The sequence below is a fragment of the Ambystoma mexicanum genome, chromosome 7p (genome assembly GCF_040938575.1).
Source record: "Ambystoma mexicanum isolate Mex_15411 chromosome 7p, UKY_AmexF1_1, whole genome shotgun sequence".
Lineage (NCBI taxonomy): Eukaryota > Metazoa > Chordata > Amphibia > Caudata > Ambystomatidae > Ambystoma > Ambystoma mexicanum.
Genome location: NC_090939.1, coordinates 43288724 through 43313827, shown reverse-complemented (window position 1 = coordinate 43313827; position 25104 = coordinate 43288724). Strand labels below are relative to the sequence as shown.

At 49.6% G+C, this 25104-nt stretch overlaps 1 protein-coding gene across 4 annotated transcripts in view; it reads left to right on the top strand.

Moving 5' to 3' along the window:
• Positions 1-17356: 17356 nt before the first annotated feature.
• LOC138525661 (T-cell surface antigen CD2-like) overlaps positions 17357-25104 on the top strand; it is a 651206-nt gene continuing 643458 nt past the window's right edge. For 3 of the 4 annotated variants that reach the window (XM_069635729.1, XM_069635727.1, XM_069635728.1), the window contains exon 1: positions 17412-17543. In XM_069635729.1, the coding sequence (XP_069491830.1) occupies positions 17501-17543 (43 nt within the window). In that variant the 5' untranslated portion in view covers positions 17412-17500. Of the gene's footprint in view, positions 17544-25104 lie in introns of all 4 variants that reach the window. The other variant, XM_069635725.1, reaches the window with a different exon arrangement.

The following is a 25104-nucleotide window of genomic DNA, read 5'->3' as shown; positions in this document are numbered from 1 at the left end:
GTATTATTTAAGCACATGAAATGCAAAGGGAAATCTTAATAAATATCTGTATAAACTAAACCTGTGAAGATGTGCTCAGTTGCTTAAATTGTCCACATCCCGGTTTCACCATTTAACCAAAGTGTGTGATCCTGGGCAGATCATGTAATCACACTGTGGTATCTGCAGCTCTGTAAGTGATTCACTTCCAAGAGTATGTGCTAATATATCAGTCGGTTATTTAAAAGAAATACTGACAATAGAGTTGCTCCATATATAACAGCGCAATTTAGGTATTTTGCACCACACAATTATTTAACACTTGGCTCACTTATGACAACATATTCTAAAGTCCCTCCCATGGTGCCTCAAGTATCAAAGACTGATGATGCTCCTTGCAATGTGCTTTTCTGTGAAGTCATTTATGTTGGTGCAATACATTATACATATGCAAATTTGGTTTGGATGTATTTTGCCCAGAGCGCCTGGACAGAGCTTTAATAGAAGAGTTCCCTGCATCTGTAATGATTCTGCAGTTTTATTTTTTTCTTGGGTTAAAATGCCATATGCCAGTAGTAATGTTACCAAAAAAGTAGATTGGGGGCAGGGGTGGGCGGTTTAAGGGCGCGAATGAGCACATGGAATTGCGCGCACTGCATGGGGGGGCGGGCATTTAGTAGCAGGGTTTTCATCGTGCCCCCAGAAGCCCCCCTAATGTTGGCTACTCCCCTGACTGGACAACATAGTGAGGCTTAAGAAACATTTCATAAGCGGTAACTTGTCATTTCCACAACGGACGAAGCTCGACATTTCAAGAACTGTGGCGAGTCATTAATGGTTTCCTCAGTCGAAGCCTCGTATTTTAATGACAAGTTAAAGGTTATGGAATGCCGCGCTTGGCACCGTTGCGGGTATAGATTGATCACTGTTTATTATTCTGAGAGAAAGCTGTACCTCAGAAGCCGCCTCCATTATGATGCAAAGCTTTCTCTCAGAATTAACGGTCTTTATCTGAGTGACAGCTCGGGAGATGGACTGGTGCTCAGGCTCAGGGAGGCGGTGCTAAGGCTTAATGCAGCCAATCAGCGATGAGCTAAAGACAGCTGACGTTAGTGGATAAGGCCCACGGAGGCGGTGCTAAGGCCTAATGCAGCCAATCAGCAATGAGCCAAAGACAGCTGATGTTCAGGGAATAAGGCCCACAGGGGTGGAGGCGGTGCTAAGGCTTAATGCAGCCAATCTGCGATGAACCGAAAACAGCTGAAGTACGGAGGATAAGGCCCAAGGAGGCGGTGCTAAGGCCTAATGCAGCCAATCAGCGATGAGCCAAAGACAGCTGATGTTCAGGGGATAAGGCCCACGGAGATGGAGGCGGTGCTAAGGCTTAATGCAGCCAATCAGCGATGATCAAAAGACAGCTGACGTACAAGGGATAAGGCCTACGTAGACGGTGCTGAGGATTAATGCAGCCAATCAGCAATGGGTTCAATTGGGGGATACCTGATCGGTATGGGATATCAAATATGACATAACACTGGTAATGTAGACGTGTGTGAAGTTAGAAACGCTGCACGATGGCGCCAGTGGAAAGAATCCCTTTTTTGCTCCCCTAGTGAGAATGCAATGTCTGTGTCCACATTGCCGTGATTCAATACCTGTGTGCAGAGTGGCATGGCCTAGTGCTGGTGTTAATAGTCTGACACAGGCCCCATGCATGTGCTGAGCACTACTTCCTGTGCTTTGTTCCCTGGGGTGGCCGGGTTCCACATCCCGCCCCTTCCCTTCAAGGCTGGAATTTCCCTTCAAGGGTGGAATTCCTGAGTTAAATTCCCCGGGGGTCCAACATCCTGCCTCTTCCCTTCAAGGCTGCAGCCTGCTGTTCTGTGCAGTCCACACTGACCCAGACACGAGGCTGCGATGGCTTTGCTATATCTCTGTCTCCTCTTCTCTGCAGACTTCGGTGAGTGGAGTTTAGTATGGGGCTGTCATGGGAGCAAAGATCACCATAGCAGAGTTTAGTATGGGACTGTCCTGGGTCGCAAAGATCCCCTGAGTAGAGTTTAGTATGGGGCTGTCCTGGGGAGCAAAGATCCCCTGAAGAGTTTAGTATGGGACTGTCCTGGGGAGCAAAGATCCCCTGAGCAGAGTTTAGTATGGGACTGTCATGGTAACAAAGATTCCCTGAGTAGAGTTTAGTATGGGACTGTCCTGGGTCGCAAAGATCCCCTGAGCAGAGTTTAGTATGGGACTGTCATGGGTAGCAAAGATCCCCTGAGCAGAGTTTAGTATGGGGCTGTCCTGGGGAGCAAAGATCCCCTGAGTAGAGTTTAGTATGGCGCTGTCCTGGGGCGCAAAGATCCCCTGAGCAGAGTTTAGTATGGGACTGTCCTGGGTCGCAAAGATTCCCTGAGCAGAGTTTAGTATGGGACTGTCATGGTAACAAAGATTCCCTGAGTAGAGTTTAGTATGGGACTGTCCTGGATCGCAAAGATCCCCTGAGCAGAGTTTAGTATGGGACTGTCATGGGTAGCAAAGATCCCCTGAGCAGAGTTTAGTATGGGGCCTTCCTGGGGAGCAAAGATCCCCTGAGCAGAGTTTAGTATGGGACTGTCCTGGGGAGCAAAGATCCCCTGAGCAGAGTTTAGTATGGGACTGTCATGGTAACAAAGATTCCCTGAGTAGAGTTTAGTATGGGACTGTCCTGGGTCGCAAAGATCCCCTGAGCAGAGTTTAGTATGGGACTGTCATGGGTAGCAAAGATCCCCTGAGCAGAGTTTAGTATGGGGCTTTCCTGGGGAGCAAAGATCCCCTGAGTAGAGTTTAGTATGGGGCTGTCCTGGGGCGCAAAGATCCCCTGAGCAGAGTTTAGTATGGGACTGTCCTGGGTCGCAAAGATTCCCTGAGCAGAGTTTAGTATGGGGCTGTCATTGGCAGCAAAGATCCCCTGAGTAGAGCTTAGTATGGGGCTGTCCTGGGGAGCAAAGATCCCCTGAGCAGAGTTTAGTATGGGGCTGTCCTGGGAGCAAATATCCCCTGTGTAGAGTTTAGTATGGGGCTGTCCTGGCGAGCAGAGATCCCCATAGCAGAGTTTAGTATGGGGCTGTCCTGGGTAGCAAAGATCCCCTGAGCAGAGTTTAGTATGGGGCTGTCCTGTGTAGAAAAGATCCCCCAAGCAGAGTTTAGTATGGGACTGTCCTGGGTCGCAAAGATCCCCTGAGCAGAGGTTAGTATGGGGCTGTCCTGGTAGCAAAGATCCCCTGAGTAGAGCTTAGTATGGGGCTGTCCTGGGGAGCAAAGATCCCCTGAGCAGAGTTTACTATGGGGATGTCCTTGGTAGCAAAGATTCCCATAGCAGAGTTTAGTATGGGGTTGTCCTGGGGGCAAAGATCCCCTGAGAAGAGCTTAGTATGCGGCTGTCCTTGGTAGCAAAGATCCCTATAGCAGAGTTTAGTATGGGGCTGTCCTGGCTAGCAAAGATCCCCATAGCAGAGTTTAGTATGGGGCTGTCTTTGGTAGCAAAGATCCCCATAGCAGAGTTTAGTATGGGGCTGTCCTGGGTAGCAAAGATCCCCTGAGCAGAGTTTAGTATGGGGCTGTCCTGTGTAGAAAAGATCCCCCAAGCAGAGTTTAGTATGGGACTGTCCTGGGTCGCAAAGATCCCCTGAGCAGAGGTTAGTATGGGGCTGTCCTGGTAGCAAAGATCCCCTGAGTAGAGCTTAGTATGGGGCTGTCCTGGGGAGCAAAGATCCCCTGAGCAGAGTTTACTATGGGGATGTCCTTGGTAGCAAAGATTCCCATAGCAGAGTTTAGTATGGGGTTGTCCTGGGGGCAAAGATCCCCTGAGAAGAGCTTAGTATGCGGCTGTCCTTGGTAGCAAAGATCCCTATAGCAGAGTTTAGTATGGGGCTGTCCTGGCTAGCAAAGATCCCCATAGCAGAGTTTAGTATGGGACTGTCCTTGGAAGCAAAGATCCCCATAGCAGAGTTTAGTATTGGGCTGTCCTTGATAGCAAATATCCCCTGAGTAGAGTTTAGTATGGGGCTGTCCTGCGTAGCAAAGATCCCCTGAGTAGAGTTTAGTATGGGGCTGTCCTGGGTAGCAAAGATCCGACTGTCCTTGGTAGCAAAGATCCCCATAGCAGAGTTTAGTATGGGGCTGTCCTGGGTAGCAAAGATCCCCATAGCAGAGTTTAGTATGGGACTGTCATGGGTAACAAAGATCGCCTGAGTAGAGTTTAGTATGGGACTGTCCTGGGTCGCAAAGATCCCCTGAGCAGAGTTTAGTATGGGGCTGTCATGGGAGCAAAGATCACGATAGCAGAGTTTCGTATGGGACTGTCATGGGTAACAAAGATCCCCTGAGTAGAGTTTAGTATGGGACTGTCCTGGGGAGCAAAGATCCCCTGAGTAGAGTTTAGTATAGGGCTGTCCTGGGGAGCAAAGATCCCCTGAGCAGAGTTTAGTATGGGACTGTCCTGGGTCGCAAAGATCCCCTGAGCAGAGTTTAGTATGGGGCTGTCATGGGAGCAAAGATCACCATAGCAGAGTTTAGTATGGGGCTGTCATGGGTAACAAAGATCCCCAGAGTAAAGTTTAGTATGGGACTGTCCTGGGTCGCAAAGATCCCCTGAGTAGAGTTTAGTATGGGCCTGTCCTGGGGAGCAAAGATCCCCTGAGCAGAGTTTAGTATGGGGCTGTCCTGGGGAGCAAAGATCCACTGAGCAGAGTTTAGTATGGGGCTGTCCTGGGGAGCAAAGATCCCCATAGCAGAGTTCAGTATGGGGCTGTCCTGGGTAGCAAAGATCCCTTGAGCAGAGTTTAGTATGGGGCTGTCTTTGGTAGCAAAGATCCCCATAGCAGAGTTTAGTATGGGGCTGTGCTGGTAGCAAAGATCCCCATAGCAGAGTTTAGTAAGGGGCTGTCCTGGGTAGCAAAGATCCCCATAGCAGAGTTTAGTAAGGGGCTGTCCTGGGTACAAAGATCCCCATAGCAGAGTTTAGTATGGGGCTGTTCTGGATAGCAAAGATCCCCATAGCAGAGTTTAGTATGGGGCTGTCCTTGGTAGCAAAGATCCCAATAGCAGAGTTTACTATGGGGATGTCCTTGGTAGCAAAGATCCCCATAGCAGAGTTTAGTATGGGGCTGTCCTGGGAGCAAAGATCCCCTGAGAAGAGCTTAGTATGGGGCTGTCGTTGGTAGCAAAGATCCCTATAGCAGAGTTTATTATGGGGCTGTCCTGGCTAGCAAAGATCCTCATAGCAGAGATTAGTATGGGACTGTCCTTGGAAGCAAAGATCCCCATAGCAGAGTTTAGTATTGGGCTGTCCTTGGTAGCTAATATACCCTGAGTAGAGTTTAGTATGGGGCTGTCCTGCGTAGCAAAGATCCCCTGAGTAGAGTTTAGTATGGGGCTGTCCTGGGTAGCAAAGATCCCCCGAGTAGAGTTTAGTATGGGACTGTCCTTGGTAGCAAAGATCCCCATAGCAGAGTTTAGTATGGGGCTGTCCTGGGTAGCAAAGATCCCCATAGCAGAGTTTAGTATGGGGCTGTCCTGGCTAGCAAAGATCCCCATAGCAGAGTTTAGTACGGGGCTGTCCTGGCTAGCAAAGATCCCCATAGCAGAGTTTAGTATGGGACTGTCCTTGGTAGCAAAGATACCCATAGCAGAGTTTTTAGTATGGGGCTGTCCTGCGTAGCAAAGATCCCCTGAGTAGAGTTTAGTATGGGGCTGTCCTGGGTAGCAAAGATCCGACTGTCCTTGGTAGCAAAGATCCCCATAGCAGAGTTTAGTATGGGGCTGTCCTGGGTAGCAAAGATCCCCATAGCAGAGTTTAGTATGGGACTGTCATGGGTAACAAAGATCGCCTGAGTAGAGTTTAGTATGGGACTGTCCTGGGTCGCAAAGATCCCCTGAGCAGAGTTTAGTATGGGGCTGTCATGGGAGCAAAGATCACGATAGCAGAGTTTCGTATGGGACTGTCATGGGTAACAAAGATCCCCTGAGTAGAGTTTAGTATGGGACTGTCCTGGGGAGCAAAGATCCCCTGAGTAGAGTTTAGTATAGGGCTGTCCTGGGGAGCAAAGATCCCCTGAGCAGAGTTTAGTATGGGACTGTCCTGGGTCGCAAAGATCCCCTGAGCAGAGTTTAGTATGGGGCTGTCATGGGAGCAAAGATCACCATAGCAGAGTTTAGTATGGGGCTGTCATGGGTAACAAAGATCCCCAGAGTAAAGTTTAGTATGGGACTGTCCTGGGTCGCAAAGATCCCCTGAGTAGAGTTTAGTATGGGCCTGTCCTGGGGAGCAAAGATCCCCTGAGCAGAGTTTAGTATGGGGCTGTCCTGGGGAGCAAAGATCCACTGAGCAGAGTTTAGTATGGGGCTGTCCTGGGGAGCAAAGATCCCCATAGCAGAGTTCAGTATGGGGCTGTCCTGGGTAGCAAAGATCCCTTGAGCAGAGTTTAGTATGGGGCTGTCTTTGGTAGCAAAGATCCCCATAGCAGAGTTTAGTATGGGGCTGTGCTGGTAGCAAAGATCCCCATAGCAGAGTTTAGTAAGGGGCTGTCCTGGGTAGCAAAGATCCCCATAGCAGAGTTTAGTAAGGGGCTGTCCTGGGTACAAAGATCCCCATAGCAGAGTTTAGTATGGGGCTGTTCTGGATAGCAAAGATCCCCATAGCAGAGTTTAGTATGGGGCTGTCCTTGGTAGCAAAGATCCCAATAGCAGAGTTTACTATGGGGATGTCCTTGGTAGCAAAGATCCCCATAGCAGAGTTTAGTATGGGGCTGTCCTGGGAGCAAAGATCCCCTGAGAAGAGCTTAGTATGGGGCTGTCGTTGGTAGCAAAGATCCCTATAGCAGAGTTTATTATGGGGCTGTCCTGGCTAGCAAAGATCCTCATAGCAGAGATTAGTATGGGACTGTCCTTGGAAGCAAAGATCCCCATAGCAGAGTTTAGTATTGGGCTGTCCTTGGTAGCTAATATACCCTGAGTAGAGTTTAGTATGGGGCTGTCCTGCGTAGCAAAGATCCCCTGAGTAGAGTTTAGTATGGGGCTGTCCTGGGTAGCAAAGATCCCCCGAGTAGAGTTTAGTATGGGACTGTCCTTGGTAGCAAAGATCCCCATAGCAGAGTTTAGTATGGGGCTGTCCTGGGTAGCAAAGATCCCCATAGCAGAGTTTAGTATGGGGCTGTCCTGGCTAGCAAAGATCCCCATAGCAGAGTTTAGTACGGGGCTGTCCTGGCTAGCAAAGATCCCCATAGCAGAGTTTAGTATGGGACTGTCCTTGGTAGCAAAGATACCCATAGCAGAGTTTTTAGTATGGGGCTGTCCTGGGAGCAAAGATCCCCTGAGTAGAGTTTAGTATGGGGCTGTCCTGGGGAGCAAAGATCCCCTGAGTAGAGTTTAGTATGGGGCTGTCCTGGGGAGCAAAGATCCCCTGAGCAGAGTTTAGTATTGGGCTGTACTTGGTAGCAAATATCCCCTGAGTAGAGTTTAGTATGGGGCTGTCCTGCGTAGCAACGATCCCCCAAGTAGAGTTCATATGGGGCTGTCCTGGGTAGCAAAGATCCCCTGAGTAGAGTTTAGTATGGGACTGTCCTTGGTAGCAAAGATCCCCATAGCAGAGTTTAGTATGGGGCTGTCCTGGGTAGCAAAGATCCCCATAGCAGAGTTAATCGGGCTGTCCTTGGTAGCAAAGATCCCCTGAGTAGTGTTTAGGAAGGGGCTGTCCTGGCTAGCAAAGATCCCCTGAGCAGAGTTTAGTATGGGGCTGTCTTTGGTAGCAAAGATCCCCATAGCAGAGTTTAGTATGGGGCTGTGCTGGTAGCAAAGATCCCCATAGCAGAGTTTAGTAAGGGGCTGTCCTGGGTAGCAAAGATCCCCATAGCAGAGTTTAGTAAGGGGCTGTCCTGGGTACAAAGATCCCCATAGCAGAGTTTAGTATGGGGCTGTCCTGGATAGCAAAGATCCCCATAGCAGAGTTTAGTATGGGGCTGTCCTGGGAGCAAAGATCCCCTGAGAAGAGCTTAGTATGGGGCTGTCCTTGGTAGCAAAGATCCCTATAGCAAAGTTTAGTATGGGGCTGTCCTGGCTAGCAAAGATCCCCATAGCAGAGTTTAGTATGGGACTGTCCTTGGAAGCAAAGATCCCCATAGCAGAGTTTAGTATTGGGCTGTCCTTGGTAGCAAATATCCCCTGACTAGAGTTTAGTATGGGGCTGTCCTGCGTAGCAAAGATCCCCTGAGTAGAGTTTAGTATGGGGCTGTCCTGGGTAGCAAAGATCCCCTGAGTAGAGTTTAGTATGGGACTGTCCTTGGTAGCAAAGATCCCCATAGCAGAGTTTAGTATGGGGCTGTCCTGGGTAGCAAAGATCCCCATAGCAGAGTTTAGTATGGGGCTGTCCTGGCTAGCAAAGATCCCCATAGCAGAGTTTAGTACGGGGCTGTCCTGGCTAGCAAAGATCCCCATAGCAGAGTTTAGTATGGGACTGTCCTTGGTAGCATAGATCCCCTTAGCAGAGCTTTTAGTATGGGGCTGTCCTGGGAGCAAAGATCCCCTGAGTAGAGTTTAGTATGGGGCTGTCCTGTGGAGCAAAGATCCCCTGAGTAGAGTTTAGTATGGGGCTGTCCTGGGGAGCAAAGATCCCCTGAGCAGAGTTTAGTATTGGGCTGTACTTGGTAGCAAATATCCCCTGAGTAGAGTTTAGTATGGGGCTGTCCTGCGTAGCAACGATCCCCCAAGTAGAGTTCATATGGGGCTGTCCTGGGTAGCAAAGATCCCCTGAGTAGAGTTTAGTATGGGACTGTCCTTGGTAGCAAAGATCCCCATAGCAGAGTTTAGTATGGGGCTGTCCTGGGTACCAAAGATCCCCAATACAGAGTTTAGTATGGGGCTGTCCTGGGTAGCAAAGATCCCAATAGCAGAGTTTAGAATGGGGCTGTCCTTGGTAGCAAAGATCCACATAGCAGAGTTTAGTATGGGGCTGTCCTGGGTAGCAAAGATCCCCATAGCAGAGTTTAGTATCGTGCTGTCCTTGGTAGCAAAGATCCCCTGAGTAGAGTTTAGTATGGGGCTGTCCTGGGGCGCAAAGATCCCCTGAGCAGAGTTTAGTATGGGACTGTCCTGGGTCGCAAAGATTCCCTGAGCAGAGTTTAGTATGGGGCTGTCATTGGCAGCAAAGATCCCCTGAGTAGAGCTTAGTATGGGGCTGTCCTGGGGAGCAAAGATCCCCTGAGCAGAGTTTAGTATGGGGCTGTCCTGGGAGCAAATATCCCCTGTGTAGAGTTTAGTATGGGGCTGTCCTGGCGAGCAGAGATCCCCATAGCAGAGTTTAGTATGGGGCTGTCCTGGGTAGCAAAGATCCCCTGAGCAGAGTTTAGTATGGGGCTGTCCTGGGTAGCAAAGATCCCCCAAGCAGAGTTTAGTATGGGACTGTCCTGGGTCGCAAAGATCCCCTGAGCAGAGGTTAGTATGGGGCTGTCCTGGTAGCAAAGATCCTCTGAGTAGAGCTTAGTATGGGGCTGTCCTGGGGAGCAAAGATCCCCTGAGCAGAGTTTAGTATGGGGCTGTCCTGGATACCAAATATCCCCATAGCAGAGTTTAGTATGGGGCTGTCCTGGGTAGCAAAGATCCCCTGAGCAGAGTTTAGTATGGGGCTGTCCTTGGTAGCAAAGATCCCCATAGCAGAGTTTAATAAGGGGCTGTCCTGGGTACAAAGATCCCCATAGCAGAGTTTTATATGGGGCTGTCCTGGATAGCAAATATCCCCTGAGTAGAGTTTAGTATGGGGCTGTCCTGCGTAGCAACGATCCCCCAAGTAGAGTTCATATGGGGCTGTCCTGGGTAGCAAAGATCCCCTGAGTAGAGTTTAGTATGGGACTGTCCTTGGTAGCAAAGATCCCCATAGCAGAGTTTAGTATGGGGCTGTCCTGGGTAGCAAAGATCCCAATAGCAGAGTTCAGAATGGGGCTGTCCTTGGTAGCAAAGATCCACATAGCAGAGTTTAGTATGGGGCTGTCCTGGGTAGCAAAGATCCCCATAGCAGAGTTTAGTATTGTGCTGTCCTTGGTAGCAAAGATCCCCTGAGTAGAGTTTAGTAAGGGGCTGTCCTGGCTAGCAAATATCCCCATAGCAGAGTTTAGTATGCGGCTGTCCTGGCTAGCAAAGATCCCCATAGCAGAGTTTAGTATGGGGCTGTCCTGGGTAGCAAAGATCCCCATAGCAGAGTTTAGTATGGGCGTGTCCTGGGGAGCAAAGATCCCCTGAGCAGTCTTAAGTATGGGGCTGTCCTGGGAGCAAAGATCCCCTGAGTAGAGCTTAGTATGGGGCTGTCCTTGGTAGCAACGATCCCCATAGCAGAGTTTACTATGGGGCTGTCCTTGGTAGCAAAGATCCCCATAGCAGAGTTTAGTATGGGGCTGTCCTGGGTAGCAAAGATCCCCATAGCAGAGTTAATCGGGCTGTCCTTGGTAGCAAAGATCCCCTGAGTAGTGTTTAGGAAGGGGCTGTCCTGGCTAGCAAAGATCCCCTGAGCAGAGTTTAGTATGGGGCTGTCCTGGGTAGCAAAGATCCCCATAGCGGAGTTTAGTATAGGGCGGTCCTGGGACGCAAAGATCCCCATAGCAGAGTTAATCGGGCTGTCCTTGGTAGCAAAGATCCCCTGAGTAGTGTTTAGGAAGGGGCTGTCCTTGGTAGCAAAGATCCCCTGAGTAGAGTTTAGTAAGGGGCTGTCCTGGCTAGCAAAGATCCCCATAGCAGAGTTTAGTATGGGGCTGTCCTGGCTAGCAAAGATCCCCATAGCAGAGTTTAGTATGGGGCTGTCCTGGGTAGCAAAGATCCCCATAGCAGAGTTTAGTATGGGGCTGTCCTGGGTAGCAAAGATCCCCATAGCAGAGTTTAGTATGGGGCTGTCCTGGGTAGCAAAGATCCCAATAGCAGAGTTTAGAATGGGGCTGTCCTTGGTAGCAAAGATCCAAATAGCAGAGTTTAGTATCGTGCTGTCCTTGGTAGCAAAGATCCCCTGAGTAGAGTTTAGTAAGGGGCTGTCCTGGCTAGCAAATATCCCCATAGCAGAGTTTAGTATGCGGCTGTCCTGGCTAGCAAAGATCCCCATAGCAGAGTTTAGTATGGGGCTGTCCTGGGTAGCAAAGATCCCCATAGCAGAGTTTAGTATGGGCGTGTCCTGGGGAGCAAAGATCCCCTGAGCAGTCTTAAGTATGGGGCTGTCCTGGGAGCAAAGATCCCCTGAGTAGAGCTTAGTATGGGGCTGTCCTTGGTAGCAACGATCCCCATAGCGGAGTTTACTATGGGGCTGTCCTTGGTAGCAAAGATCCCCATAGCAGAGTTTAGTATGGGGCTGTCCTGGGTAGCAAAGATCCCCATAGCAGAGTTAATCGGGCTGTCCTTGGTAGCAAAGATCCCCTGAGTAGTGTTTAGGAAGGGGCTGTCCTGGCTAGCAAAGATCCCCTGAGCAGAGTTTAGTATGGGGCTGTCCTGGGTAGCAAAGATCCCCATAGCGGAGTTTAGTATAGGGCGGTCCTGGGACGCAAAGATCCCCATAGCAGAGTTAATCGGGCTGTCCTGGCTAGCAAAGATCCCCATAGCAGAGTTTAGTATGGGGCTGTCCTTGGTAGCAAAGATCCCCTGAGTAGAGTTTAGTAAGGGGCTGTCCTGGCTAGCAAAGATCCCCATAGCAGAGTTTAGTATGGGGCTGTCCTGGCTAGCAAAGATCCCCATAGCAGAGTTTAGTATGGGGCTGTCCTGGGTAGCAAAGATCCCCATAGCAGAGTTTAGTATGGGGCTGTCCTGGGTAGCAAAGATCCCCATAGCAGAGTTTAGTATGGGACTGTCCTTGGTAGCAAAGATCCCCATAGCAGAGGTTAGTATGGCGCTGTCCTGGGTAGCAAAGATCCCCATAGCAGAGTTTAGTATGGGGCTGTCCTTGGTAGCAACGATCCCCATAGCAGAGTTTAGTATGGGGCTGTCCTGGGTAGCAAAGATCCCCATAGCAAAGTTTAGTATCGCGCTGTCCTTGGTAGCAAAGATCCCCTGAGTAGAGTTTTTAGTAAGGAGCTGTCCTGGCTAGCACAGATCCCCATAGCAGAGTTTAGTATGGGGCTGTCCTGGGTGGCAAAGATCCCCATAGCAGAGTTTAGTATGGGACTGTCCTTGGTAGCAAAGATCCCCTGAGTAGAGTTTAGTAAGGGGTTGTCCTGGCTAGCAAAGATCCCAATAGCAGAGTTTAGTATGGGGCTGTCCTGGGTAGCAAAGATCCCCATAGCAGAGTTTAGTATGGGGCTGTCCTTGGTAGCAAAGATCCCCATAGCAGAGTTTTTTATGGGGCTGTCCAGGGTAGCAAAGATCCCCATAGCAGAGTTTAGTATCGGGCTGTCCTTGGTAGCCCCCAGGACCTGGATCCAATAGCGATGGCCGTGTCCTGGCCACCTGGATGACAGATCCCCGGGGTTTAGCCTGGGAAACACCTCAGGTTTCTCACAGCGTGTAAACAGGCATAGGGTGCAAGCTTTAATCAGCCACTGAGTGACTACTGTATGTTTTTTATGTTGAAGGGAAAGTGTGAAAGGGAATTGTATTTGGGCAAGCACAATAAACAGAGGCTCTGCTATACCTAGGGTGAGTTGGCAGTTAGTTGACAAGTTGTCCCACTGAGCTTGATCATATCCTGGGGAGTGGCTTCCTCTGAGGGTTTGACAGCTGAGAACTAGGTCTGCCTCCTGTCACAGTCTTCAGCTACAACCCAAACAGACTCGTTTTTGAGACACTGAGAATGCTAGGATCCCTCGTTGATTGTTTCAATGCGTCCCTCTGCAGCACACAAGTGAAGCGGCTGCATCCCACTTGCACAGCCCCCACTCACTCGCACAAATACTAGAGCAGCACCTTCTGATTCTGGAACTGGTCTCTGAAGTACAGGCAAGTCCCAGTTCGGTCCAGAACCTTGCAATGTGCCACTTCAGCAAGCTCTACCCCATAAGGCATATGGACAACTGTAAGCCCGGTCTGCCGCAGGGCATACCTCTGTATCTGGGGAGTGATAGGGCACTGCTGCCACACCAGCTGAGGGAAGCCTTTCAAAAGCTACCCTGTACTGGTGTGGCAGCAACGTCCTATTTAAATGAAAAGCTCCAAGCTGCTGTGTTGGAGCGGAGAGCTTATCACTTAAATAATGCACCGCTGCCACACCAGCATGGGCAGTCTTTCAAAGGCTGTCCCATTCTGGTGTGGCAGCAGCGCCCTATTTAAATGAAAAAAGCCCTGCTCCCGTGCTGGAGCACCCAGTGCAGGACGAGACCGGGTGTTTTTCATTTAAATAGGGCACCTTAACCACGCCAGCTTGAAGGAGCCCTTAAAAGACTCCCCAGAGCTTGCGTGGCATCCGCGTCATTTGAAAAGCTACTCTGCCATGCTGGGAAGCAGCAGCGCCCAATTTAAGTGAAAAGACCTCCCAGCTGGGAGGACTTTTCACTTAAGTTGGACGCTGCTGCCACCCACCAAAGTGGAGCCTTTTATTTTACATGAGGTGCATCGGCCACTGCCGCGCCAGCTCAAAGGAGCTGGTGTGGCAGAGTCTATGGTGCCCCATGTAAATCATGTTAATGTGGCATCCCGGACAACTTCCCAGGTCGCCTAGGCCTAAGGCTGGCGCTTCCTTAATACTCGGAGGGACAGACACATAAAAGCAGTATTCCACTCGTGTTCTGAATTGAGGGCTTCTTACCTGCAGATGCTTTAAGGGGTGAGAAGCACAACATGTATGCCAACTGTGTTCATGTTTTTGCACAGCCTACTGTAGTGCCGCGTTCTGTGTTGCCCGCATCGCTCCATCCCTTGCCACGAGGGCAAGCTGCTCGTGGTGCGGGGAGGAGTGTGGGGGTGTCGCAGGGCGCTGCACAGAAAAGCGCAGAGCGGCAGGCAGAGAGGTTGCTCCCATGTGCCTCTCCTGCTTGTGGAGTGAACTACACTATGCACACCAGCTGGGAGTGATAACAGCATAGATGCTTTATAAAGTATAATACAGTATCCTGTTAACAATAACAAGACTATGTGCTTCATTTAAGGAAGTCAACTTTGTGTAGAAATGCTCATTTCTACGCATATCTCTCAGGCACACTACCTCCATGTTCCTCTTCCGTGTCCCAGTACCTACTTTTAAGGTTGCAGCCTATTTGACAGAAACCCTTTAGGTGTCGGCATATGAGGAGGGCCACACAGCTTGTAGATGTTGTTTGGCACACAGCTTGCAGACTTAATTGGTGCTGTAAACACGCTACTGGTGTAATTAAATTGCTGAAGCTAGGTCTGCATTCAGCCACTTGGTTTATAAGCACTCTGTGTTTATTTCATTGAAGTCCTGTTAAGCACACGCATTGGCAAAGCCAACAGTTTGGCTTGTGTATAATATTAGGAACTTGCTGGGCAATACTTACATGCCCAGGTACTCGCAACATTTTGCACCTGTAACTATCAATGGCCAGTTAATACCAATAGGACTGTGCCTGCCAAGTGCCTTTCCCATGCCTACACAAAAGCCCAAACGGTTTGCATTGCTAATGCTTGTTGTATCAGTGTGCTACGTCTTGTCGATGTTCCCGTCTGTCACAGACACACCTTGTACCCACCGACTTTCCTTGTGTATTGCTCTTTGTGGTTGTTTCTATTTGTGCCTCTTTGATGGAGAATTGTATTTGAAAGGTTGCATTTCTTGATTTATGTAAGGAATCTGTGGCACTATATGACGAGGATGTACCACTTTGTTGAAATTACTGTTCACCCTCTTTCTTGAATATAACATTTTGACAAAAAAAGTGTAGAACCTAATGGTGGAAGTCTTATGTGGTGTGTTAAAGCCCCTCAATCAGGAGGATGGGTGAAATGCACAAGGGTGGTTCATAAACTCATAGGTGTGGCACCAGGACTGTGAAGCTTCATGATCTTGACCTGCTGGAGAACAACTGGACACAGAGGCATACCGAGCGGGGCAGAGGGGGGGCACGCTGCCACCCCACATGCTCTTTTGAGAGCCTGACCGGGACATTTGTCAATGGGCCACCTTTCCTGTTCGGCACCTCAATGAGGGTGACCAACGGGAAAGGTGTCCCACTGGCAGGACAATGTGTGCTGAGCAATTCCTGCTCAGCACGGTCATTGTCCTCACAGCAGGACACCTTACCCTTTCCGAAACCTCTGCCAGCACAATGTCCCAAGGAGCTCCGGTCAGCAACAGAGGGGCTCTCAAGTTGCTCTGTGCCAACAGAGCATTTTAATGTGAGCCATTAGGCACTGATGGGAGGGAGGGGGGACTATTGGCAGGGACTTTTGACCCTTTAGAAATGTGCATGGGATGGAGTGATCAGCAGTGAGAAGGTTGCATACTGCTGCAGGCTTTATGAAATAATGACCATGGCTTTACCCAAGGGGGATTTGTTAGGCTCACATTAATCTGCATGATGCTATTGTGACTTTGTATGCAGGATGGGGAGAATAAAACTAAAGCCATCCTCTTATTGCTCAACATATTTCTATAATGATGTATATAGTGTAAAGTTAATTATGAAAGGGTAGTTTCTTATGTAATGTGCTTTGCTTCCAAGGCATTGCTATAAATAAAGTATTATTTAAGCACATGAAATGCAAAGGGAAATCTTAATAAATATCTGTATAAACTAAACCTGTGAAGATGTGCTCAGTTGCTTAAATTGTCCACATCCCGGTTTCACCATTTAACCAAAGTGTGTGATCCTGGGCAGATCATGTAATCACACTGTGGTATCTGCAGCTCTGTAAGTGATTCACTTCCAAGAGTATGTGCTAATATATCAGTCGGTTATTTAAAAGAAATACTGACAATAGAGTTGCTCCATATATAACAGCGCAATTTAGGTATTTTGCACCACACAATTATTTAACACTTGGCTCACTTATGACAACATATTCTAAAGTCCCTCCCATGGTGCCTCAAGTATCAAAGACTGATGATGCTCCTTGCAATGTGCTTTTCTGTGAAGTCATTTATGTTGGTGCAATACATTATACATATGCAAATTTGGTTTGGATGTATTTTGCCCAGAGCGCCTGGACAGAGCTTTAATAGAAGAGTTCCCTGCATCTGTAATGATTCTGCAGTTTTATTTTTTTCTTGGGTTAAAATGCCATATGCCAGTAGTAATGTTACCAAAAAAGTAGATTGGGGGCAGGGGTGGGCGGTTTAAGGGCGCGAATGAGCACATGGAATTGCGCGCACTGCATGGGGGGGCGGGCATTTAGTAGCAGGGTTTTCATCGTGCCCCCAGAAGCCCCCCTAATGTTGGCTACTCCCCTGACTGGACAACATAGTGAGGCTTAAGAAACATTTCATAAGCGGTAACTTGTCATTTCCACAACGGACGAAGCTCGACATTTCAAGAACTGTGGCGAGTCATTAATGGTTTCCTCAGTCGAAGCCTCGTATTTTAATGACAAGTTAAAGGTTATGGAATGCCGCGCTTGGCACCGTTGCGGGTATAGATTGATCACTGTTTATTATTCTGAGAGAAAGCTGTACCTCAGAAGCCGCCTCCATTATGATGCAAAGCTTTCTCTCAGAATTAACGGTCTTTATCTGAGTGACAGCTCGGGAGATGGACTGGTGCTCAGGCTCAGGGAGGCGGTGCTAAGGCTTAATGCAGCCAATCAGCGATGAGCTAAAGACAGCTGACGTTAGTGGATAAGGCCCACGGAGGCGGTGCTAAGGCCTAATGCAGCCAATCAGCAATGAGCCAAAGACAGCTGATGTTCAGGGAATAAGGCCCACAGGGGTGGAGGCGGTGCTAAGGCTTAATGCAGCCAATCTGCGATGAACCGAAAACAGCTGAAGTACGGAGGATAAGGCCCAAGGAGGCGGTGCTAAGGCCTAATGCAGCCAATCAGCGATGAGCCAAAGACAGCTGATGTTCAGGGGATAAGGCCCACGGAGATGGAGGCGGTGCTAAGGCTTAATGCAGCCAATCAGCGATGATCAAAAGACAGCTGACGTACAAGGGATAAGGCCTACGTAGACGGTGCTGAGGATTAATGCAGCCAATCAGCAATGGGTTCAATTGGGGGATACCTGATCGGTATGGGATATCAAATATGACATAACACTGGTAATGTAGACGTGTGTGAAGTTAGAAACGCTGCACGATGGCGCCAGTGGAAAGAATCCCTTTTTTGCTCCCCTAGTGAGAATGCAATGTCTGTGTCCACATTGCCGTGATTCAATACCTGTGTGCAGAGTGGCATGGCCTAGTGCTGGTGTTAATAGTCTGACACAGGCCCCATGCATGTGCTGAGCACTACTTCCTGTGCTTTGTTCCCTGGGGTGGCCGGGTTCCACATCCCGCCCCTTCCCTTCAAGGCTGGAATTTCCCTTCAAGGGTGGAATTCCTGAGTTAAATTCCCCGGGGGTCCAACATCCTGCCTCTTCCCTTCAAGGCTGCAGCCTGCTGTTCTGTGCAGTCCACACTGACCCAGACACGAGGCTGCGATGGCTTTGCTATATCTCTGTCTCCTCTTCTCTGCAGACTTCGGTGAGTGGAGTTTAGTATGGGGCTGTCATGGGAGCAAAGATCACCATAGCAGAGTTTAGTATGGGACTGTCCTGGGTCGCAAAGATCCCCTGAGTAGAGTTTAGTATGGGGCTGTCCTGGGGAGCAAAGATCCCCTGAAGAGTTTAGTATGGGACTGTCCTGGGGAGCAAAGATCCCCTGAGCAGAGTTTAGTATGGGACTGTCATGGTAACAAAGATTCCCTGAGTAGAGTTTAGTATGGGACTGTCCTGGGTCGCAAAGATCCCCTGAGCAGAGTTTAGTATGGGACTGTCATGGGTAGCAAAGATCCCCTGAGCAGAGTTTAGTATGGGGCTGTCCTGGGGAGCAAAGATCCCCTGAGTAGAGTTTAGTATGGCGCTGTCCTGGGGCGCAAAGATCCCCTGAGCAGAGTTTAGTATGGGACTGTCCTGGGTCGCAAAGATTCCCTGAGCAGAGTTTAGTATGGGACTGTCATGGTAACAAAGATTCCCTGAGTAGAGTTTAGTATGGGACTGTCCTGGATCGCAAAGATCCCCTGAGCAGAGTTTAGTATGGGACTGTCATGGGTAGCAAAGATCCCCTGAGCAGAGTTTAGTATGGGGCCTTCCTGGGGAGCAAAGATCCCCTGAGCAGAGTTTAGTATGGGACTGTCCTGGGGAGCAAAGATCCCCTGAGCAGAGTTTAGTATGGGACTGTCATGGTAACAAAGATTCCCTGAGTAGAGTTTAGTATGGGACTGTCCTGGGTCGCAAAGATCCCCTGAGCAGAGTTTAGTATGGGACTGTCATGGGTAGCAAAGATCCCCTGAGCAGAGTTTAGTATGGGGCTTTCCTGGGGAGCAAAGATCCCCTGAGTAGAGTTTAGTATGGGGCTGTCCTGGGGCGCAAAGATCCCCTGAGCAGAGTTTAGTATGGGACTGTCCTGGGTCGCAAAGATTCCCTGAGCAGAGTTTAGTATGGGGCTGTCATTGGCAGCAAAGATCCCCTGAGTAGAGCTTAGTATGGGGCTGTCCTGGGGAGCAAAGATCCCCTGAGCAGAGTTTAGTATGGGGCTGTCCTGGGAGCAAATATCCCCTGTGTAGAGTTTAGTATGGGGCTGTCCTGGCGAGCAGAGATCCCCATAGCAGAGTTTAGTATGGGGCTGTCCTGGGTAGCAAAGATCCCCTGAGCAGAGTTTAGTATGGGGCTGTCCTGTGTAGAAAAGATCCCCCAAGCAGAGTTTAGTATGGGACTGTCCTGGGTCGCAAAGATCCCCTGAGCAGAGGTTAGTATGGGGCTGTCCTGGTAGCAAAGATCCCCTGAGTAGAGCTTAGTATGGGGCTGTCCTGGGGAGCAAAGATCCCCTGAGCAGAGTTTACTATGGGGATGTCCTTGGTAGCAAAGATTCCCATAGCAGAGTTTAGTATGGGGTTGTCCTGGGGGCAAAGATCCCCTGAGAAGAGCTTAGTATGCGGCTGTCCTTGGTAGCAAAGATCCCTATAGCAGAGTTTAGTATGGGGCTGTCCTGGCTAGCAAAGATCCCCATAGCAGAGTTTAGTATGGGGCTGTCTTTGGTAGCAAAGATCCCCATAGCAGAGTTTAGTATGGGGCTGTCCTGGGTAGCAAAGATCCCCTGAGCAGAGTTTAGTATGGGGCTGTCCTGTGTAGAAAAGATCCCCCAAGCAGAGTTTAGTATGGGACTGTCCTGGGTCGCAAAGATCCCCTGAGCAGAGGTTAGTATGGGGCTGTCCTGGTAGCAAAGATCCCCTGAGTAGAGCTTAGTATGGGGCTGTCCTGGGGAGCAAAGATCCCCTGAGCAGAGTTTACTATGGGGATGTCCTTGGTAGCAAAGATTCCCATAGCAGAGTTTAGTATGGGGTTGTCCTGGGGGCAAAGATCCCCTGAGAAGAGCTTAGTATGCGGCTGTCCTTGGTAGCAAAGATCCCTATAGCAGAGTTTAGTATGGGGCTGTCCTGGCTAGCAAAGATCCCCATAGCAGAGTTTAGTATGGGACTGTCCTTGGAAGCAAAGATCCCCATAGCAGAGTTTAGTATTGGGCTGTCCTTGATAGCAAATATCCCCTGAGTAGAGTTTAGTATGGGGCTGTCCTGCGTAGCAAAGATCCCCTGAGTAGAGTTTAGTATGGGGCTGTCCTGGGTAGCAAAGATCCGACTGTCCTTGGTAGCAAAGATCCCCATAGCAGAGTTTAGTATGGGGCTGTCCTGGGTAGCAAAGATCCCCATAGCAGAGTTTAGTATGGGACTGTCATGGGTAACAAAGATCGCCTGAGTAGAGTTTAGTATGGGACTGTCCTGGGTCGCAAAGATCCCCTGAGCAGAGTTTAGTATGGGGCTGTCATGGGAGCAAAGATCACGATAGCAGAGTTTCGTATGGGACTGTCATGGGTAACAAAGATCCCCTGAGTAGAGTTTAGTATGGGACTGTCCTGGGGAGCAAAGATCCCCTGAGTAGAGTTTAGTATAGGGCTGTCCTGGGGAGCAAAGATCCCCTGAGCAGAGTTTAGTATGGGACTGTCCTGGGTCGCAAAGATCCCCTGAGCAGAGTTTAGTATGGGGCTGTCATGGGAGCAAAGATCACCATAGCAGAGTTTAGTATGGGGCTGTCATGGGTAACAAAGATCCCCAGAGTAAAGTTTAGTATGGGACTGTCCTGGGTCGCAAAGATCCCCTGAGTAGAGTTTAGTATGGGCCTGTCCTGGGGAGCAAAGATCCCCTGAGCAGAGTTTAGTATGGGGCTGTCCTGGGGAGCAAAGATCCACTGAGCAGAGTTTAGTATGGGGCTGTCCTGGGGAGCAAAGATCCCCATAGCAGAGTTCAGTATGGGGCTGTCCTGGGTAGCAAAGATCCCTTGAGCAGAGTTTAGTATGGGGCTGTCTTTGGTAGCAAAGATCCCCATAGCAGAGTTTAGTATGGGGCTGTGCTGGTAGCAAAGATCCCCATAGCAGAGTTTAGTAAGGGGCTGTCCTGGGTAGCAAAGATCCCCATAGCAGAGTTTAGTAAGGGGCTGTCCTGGGTACAAAGATCCCCATAGCAGAGTTTAGTATGGGGCTGTTCTGGATAGCAAAGATCCCCATAGCAGAGTTTAGTATGGGGCTGTCCTTGGTAGCAAAGATCCCAATAGCAGAGTTTACTATGGGGATGTCCTTGGTAGCAAAGATCCCCATAGCAGAGTTTAGTATGGGGCTGTCCTGGGAGCAAAGATCCCCTGAGAAGAGCTTAGTATGGGGCTGTCGTTGGTAGCAAAGATCCCTATAGCAGAGTTTATTATGGGGCTGTCCTGGCTAGCAAAGATCCTCATAGCAGAGATTAGTATGGGACTGTCCTTGGAAGCAAAGATCCCCATAGCAGAGTTTAGTATTGGGCTGTCCTTGGTAGCTAATATACCCTGAGTAGAGTTTAGTATGGGGCTGTCCTGCGTAGCAAAGATCCCCTGAGTAGAGTTTAGTATGGGGCTGTCCTGGGTAGCAAAGATCCCCCGAGTAGAGTTTAGTATGGGACTGTCCTTGGTAGCAAAGATCCCCATAGCAGAGTTTAGTATGGGGCTGTCCTGGGTAGCAAAGATCCCCATAGCAGAGTTTAGTATGGGGCTGTCCTGGCTAGCAAAGATCCCCATAGCAGAGTTTAGTACGGGGCTGTCCTGGCTAGCAAAGATCCCCATAGCAGAGTTTAGTATGGGACTGTCCTTGGTAGCAAAGATACCCATAGCAGAGTTTTTAGTATGGGGCTGTCCTGCGTAGCAAAGATCCCCTGAGTAGAGTTTAGTATGGGGCTGTCCTGGGTAGCAAAGATCCGACTGTCCTTGGTAGCAAAGATCCCCATAGCAGAGTTTAGTATGGGGCTGTCCTGGGTAGCAAAGATCCCCATAGCAGAGTTTAGTATGGGACTGTCATGGGTAACAAAGATCGCCTGAGTAGAGTTTAGTATGGGACTGTCCTGGGTCGCAAAGATCCCCTGAGCAGAGTTTAGTATGGGGCTGTCATGGGAGCAAAGATCACGATAGCAGAGTTTCGTATGGGACTGTCATGGGTAACAAAGATCCCCTGAGTAGAGTTTAGTATGGGACTGTCCTGGGGAGCAAAGATCCCCTGAGTAGAGTTTAGTATAGGGCTGTCCTGGGGAGCAAAGATCCCCTGAGCAGAGTTTAGTATGGGACTGTCCTGGGTCGCAAAGATCCCCTGAGCAGAGTTTAGTATGGGGCTGTCATGGGAGCAAAGATCACCATAGCAGAGTTTAGTATGGGGCTGTCATGGGTAACAAAGATCCCCAGAGTAAAGTTTAGTATGGGACTGTCCTGGGTCGCAAAGATCCCCTGAGTAGAGTTTAGTATGGGCCTGTCCTGGGGAGCAAAGATCCCCTGAGCAGAGTTTAGTATGGGGCTGTCCTGGGGAGCAAAGATCCACTGAGCAGAGTTTAGTATGGGGCTGTCCTGGGGAGCAAAGATCCCCATAGCAGAGTTCAGTATGGGGCTGTCCTGGGTAGCAAAGATCCCTTGAGCAGAGTTTAGTATGGGGCTGTCTTTGGTAGCAAAGATCCCCATAGCAGAGTTTAGTATGGGGCTGTGCTGGTAGCAAAGATCCCCATAGCAGAGTTTAGTAAGGGGCTGTCCTGGGTAGCAAAGATCCCCATAGCAGAGTTTAGTAAGGGGCTGTCCTGGGTACAAAGATCCCCATAGCAGAGTTTAGTATGGGGCTGTTCTGGATAGCAAAGATCCCCATAGCAGAGTTTAGTATGGGGCTGTCCTTGGTAGCAAAGATCCCAATAGCAGAGTTTACTATGGGGATGTCCTTGGTAGCAAAGATCCCCATAGCAGAGTTTAGTATGGGGCTGTCCTGGGAGCAAAGATCCCCTGAGAAGAGCTTAGTATGGGGCTGTCGTTGGTAGCAAAGATCCCTATAGCAGAGTTTATTATGGGGCTGTCCTGGCTAGCAAAGATCCTCATAGCAGAGATTAGTATGGGACTGTCCTTGGAAGCAAAGATCCCCATAGCAGAGTTTAGTATTGGGCTGTCCTTGGTAGCTAATATACCCTGAGTAGAGTTTAGTATGGGGCTGTCCTGCGTAGCAAAGATCCCCTGAGTAGAGTTTAGTATGGGGCTGTCCTGGGTAGCAAAGATCCCCCGAGTAGAGTTTAGTATGGGACTGTCCTTGGTAGCAAAGATCCCCATAGCAGAGTTTAGTATGGGGCTGTCCTGGGTAGCAAAGATCCCCATAGCAGAGTTTAGTATGGGGCTGTCCTGGCTAGCAAAGATCCCCATAGCAGAGTTTAGTACGGGGCTGTCCTGGCTAGCAAAGATCCCCATAGCAGAGTTTAGTATGGGACTGTCCTTGGTAGCAAAGATACCCATAGCAGAGTTTTTAGTATGGGGCTGTCCTGGGAGCAAAGATCCCCTGAGTAGAGTTTAGTATGGGGCTGTCCTGGGGAGCAAAGATCCCCTGAGTAGAGTTTAGTATGGGGCTGTCCTGGGGAGCAAAGATCCCCTGAGCAGAGTTTAGTATTGGGCTGTACTTGGTAGCAAATATCCCCTGAGTAGAGTTTAGTATGGGGCTGTCCTGCGTAGCAACGATCCCCCAAGTAGAGTTCATATGGGGCTGTCCTGGGTAGCAAAGATCCCCTGAGTAGAGTTTAGTATGGGACTGTCCTTGGTAGCAAAGATCCCCATAGCAGAGTTTAGTATGGGGCTGTCCTGGGTAGCAAAGATCCCCATAGCAGAGTTAATCGGGCTGTCCTTGGTAGCAAAGATCCCCTGAGTAGTGTTTAGGAAGGGGCTGTCCTGGCTAGCAAAGATCCCCTGAGCAGAGTTTAGTATGGGGCTGTCTTTGGTAGCAAAGATCCCCATAGCAGAGTTTAGTATGGGGCTGTGCTGGTAGCAAAGATCCCCATAGCAGAGTTTAGTAAGGGGCTGTCCTGGGTAGCAAAGATCCCCATAGCAGAGTTTAGTAAGGGGCTGTCCTGGGTACAAAGATCCCCATAGCAGAGTTTAGTATGGGGCTGTCCTGGATAGCAAAGATCCCCATAGCAGAGTTTAGTATGGGGCTGTCCTGGGAGCAAAGATCCCCTGAGAAGAGCTTAGTATGGGGCTGTCCTTGGTAGCAAAGATCCCTATAGCAAAGTTTAGTATGGGGCTGTCCTGGCTAGCAAAGATCCCCATAGCAGAGTTTAGTATGGGACTGTCCTTGGAAGCAAAGATCCCCATAGCAGAGTTTAGTATTGGGCTGTCCTTGGTAGCAAATATCCCCTGACTAGAGTTTAGTATGGGGCTGTCCTGCGTAGCAAAGATCCCCTGAGTAGAGTTTAGTATGGGGCTGTCCTGGGTAGCAAAGATCCCCTGAGTAGAGTTTAGTATGGGACTGTCCTTGGTAGCAAAGATCCCCATAGCAGAGTTTAGTATGGGGCTGTCCTGGGTAGCAAAGATCCCCATAGCAGAGTTTAGTATGGGGCTGTCCTGGCTAGCAAAGATCCCCATAGCAGAGTTTAGTACGGGGCTGTCCTGGCTAGCAAAGATCCCCATAGCAGAGTTTAGTATGGGACTGTCCTTGGTAGCATAGATCCCCTTAGCAGAGCTTTTAGTATGGGGCTGTCCTGGGAGCAAAGATCCCCTGAGTAGAGTTTAGTATGGGGCTGTCCTGTGGAGCAAAGATCCCCTGAGTAGAGTTTAGTATGGGGCTGTCCTGGGGAGCAAAGATCCCCTGAGCAGAGTTTAGTATTGGGCTGTACTTGGTAGCAAATATCCCCTGAGTAGAGTTTAGTATGGGGCTGTCCTGCGTAGCAACGATCCCCCAAGTAGAGTTCATATGGGGCTGTCCTGGGTAGCAAAGATCCCCTGAGTAGAGTTTAGTATGGGACTGTCCTTGGTAGCAAAGATCCCCATAGCAGAGTTTAGTATGGGGCTGTCCTGGGTACCAAAGATCCCCAATACAGAGTTTAGTATGGGGCTGTCCTGGGTAGCAAAGATCCCAATAGCAGAGTTTAGAATGGGGCTGTCCTTGGTAGCAAAGATCCACATAGCAGAGTTTAGTATGGGGCTGTCCTGGGTAGCAAAGATCCCCATAGCAGAGTTTAGTATCGTGCTGTCCTTGGTAGCAAAGATCCCCTGAGTAGAGTTTAGTAAGGGGCTGTCCTGGCTAGCAAATATCCCCATAGCAGAGTTTAGTATGCGGCTGTCCTGGCTAGCAAAGATCCCCATAGCAGAGTTTAGTATGGGACTGTCCTGGGTAGCAAAGATCCCCTGAGTAGAGCTTAGTGTGGGGCTGTCCTTGGTAGCAACGATCCCCTGAGTAGAGCTTAGTGTGGGGCTGTCCTTGGTAGCAACGATCCCCATAGCAGAGTTTACTATGGGGCTGTCCTTGGTAGCAAAGATCCCCATAGCAGAGTTTAGTATGGGGCTGTCCTGGGTAGCAAAGATCCCCATAGCAGAGTTAATCGGGCTGTCCTTGGTAGCAAAGATCCCCTGAGTAGTGTTTAGGAAGGGGCTGTCCTGGCTAGCAAAGATCCCCTGAGCAGAGTTTAGTATGGGGCTGTCCTGGGTAGCAAAGATCCCCATAGCAGAGTTTAGTATGGGGCGGT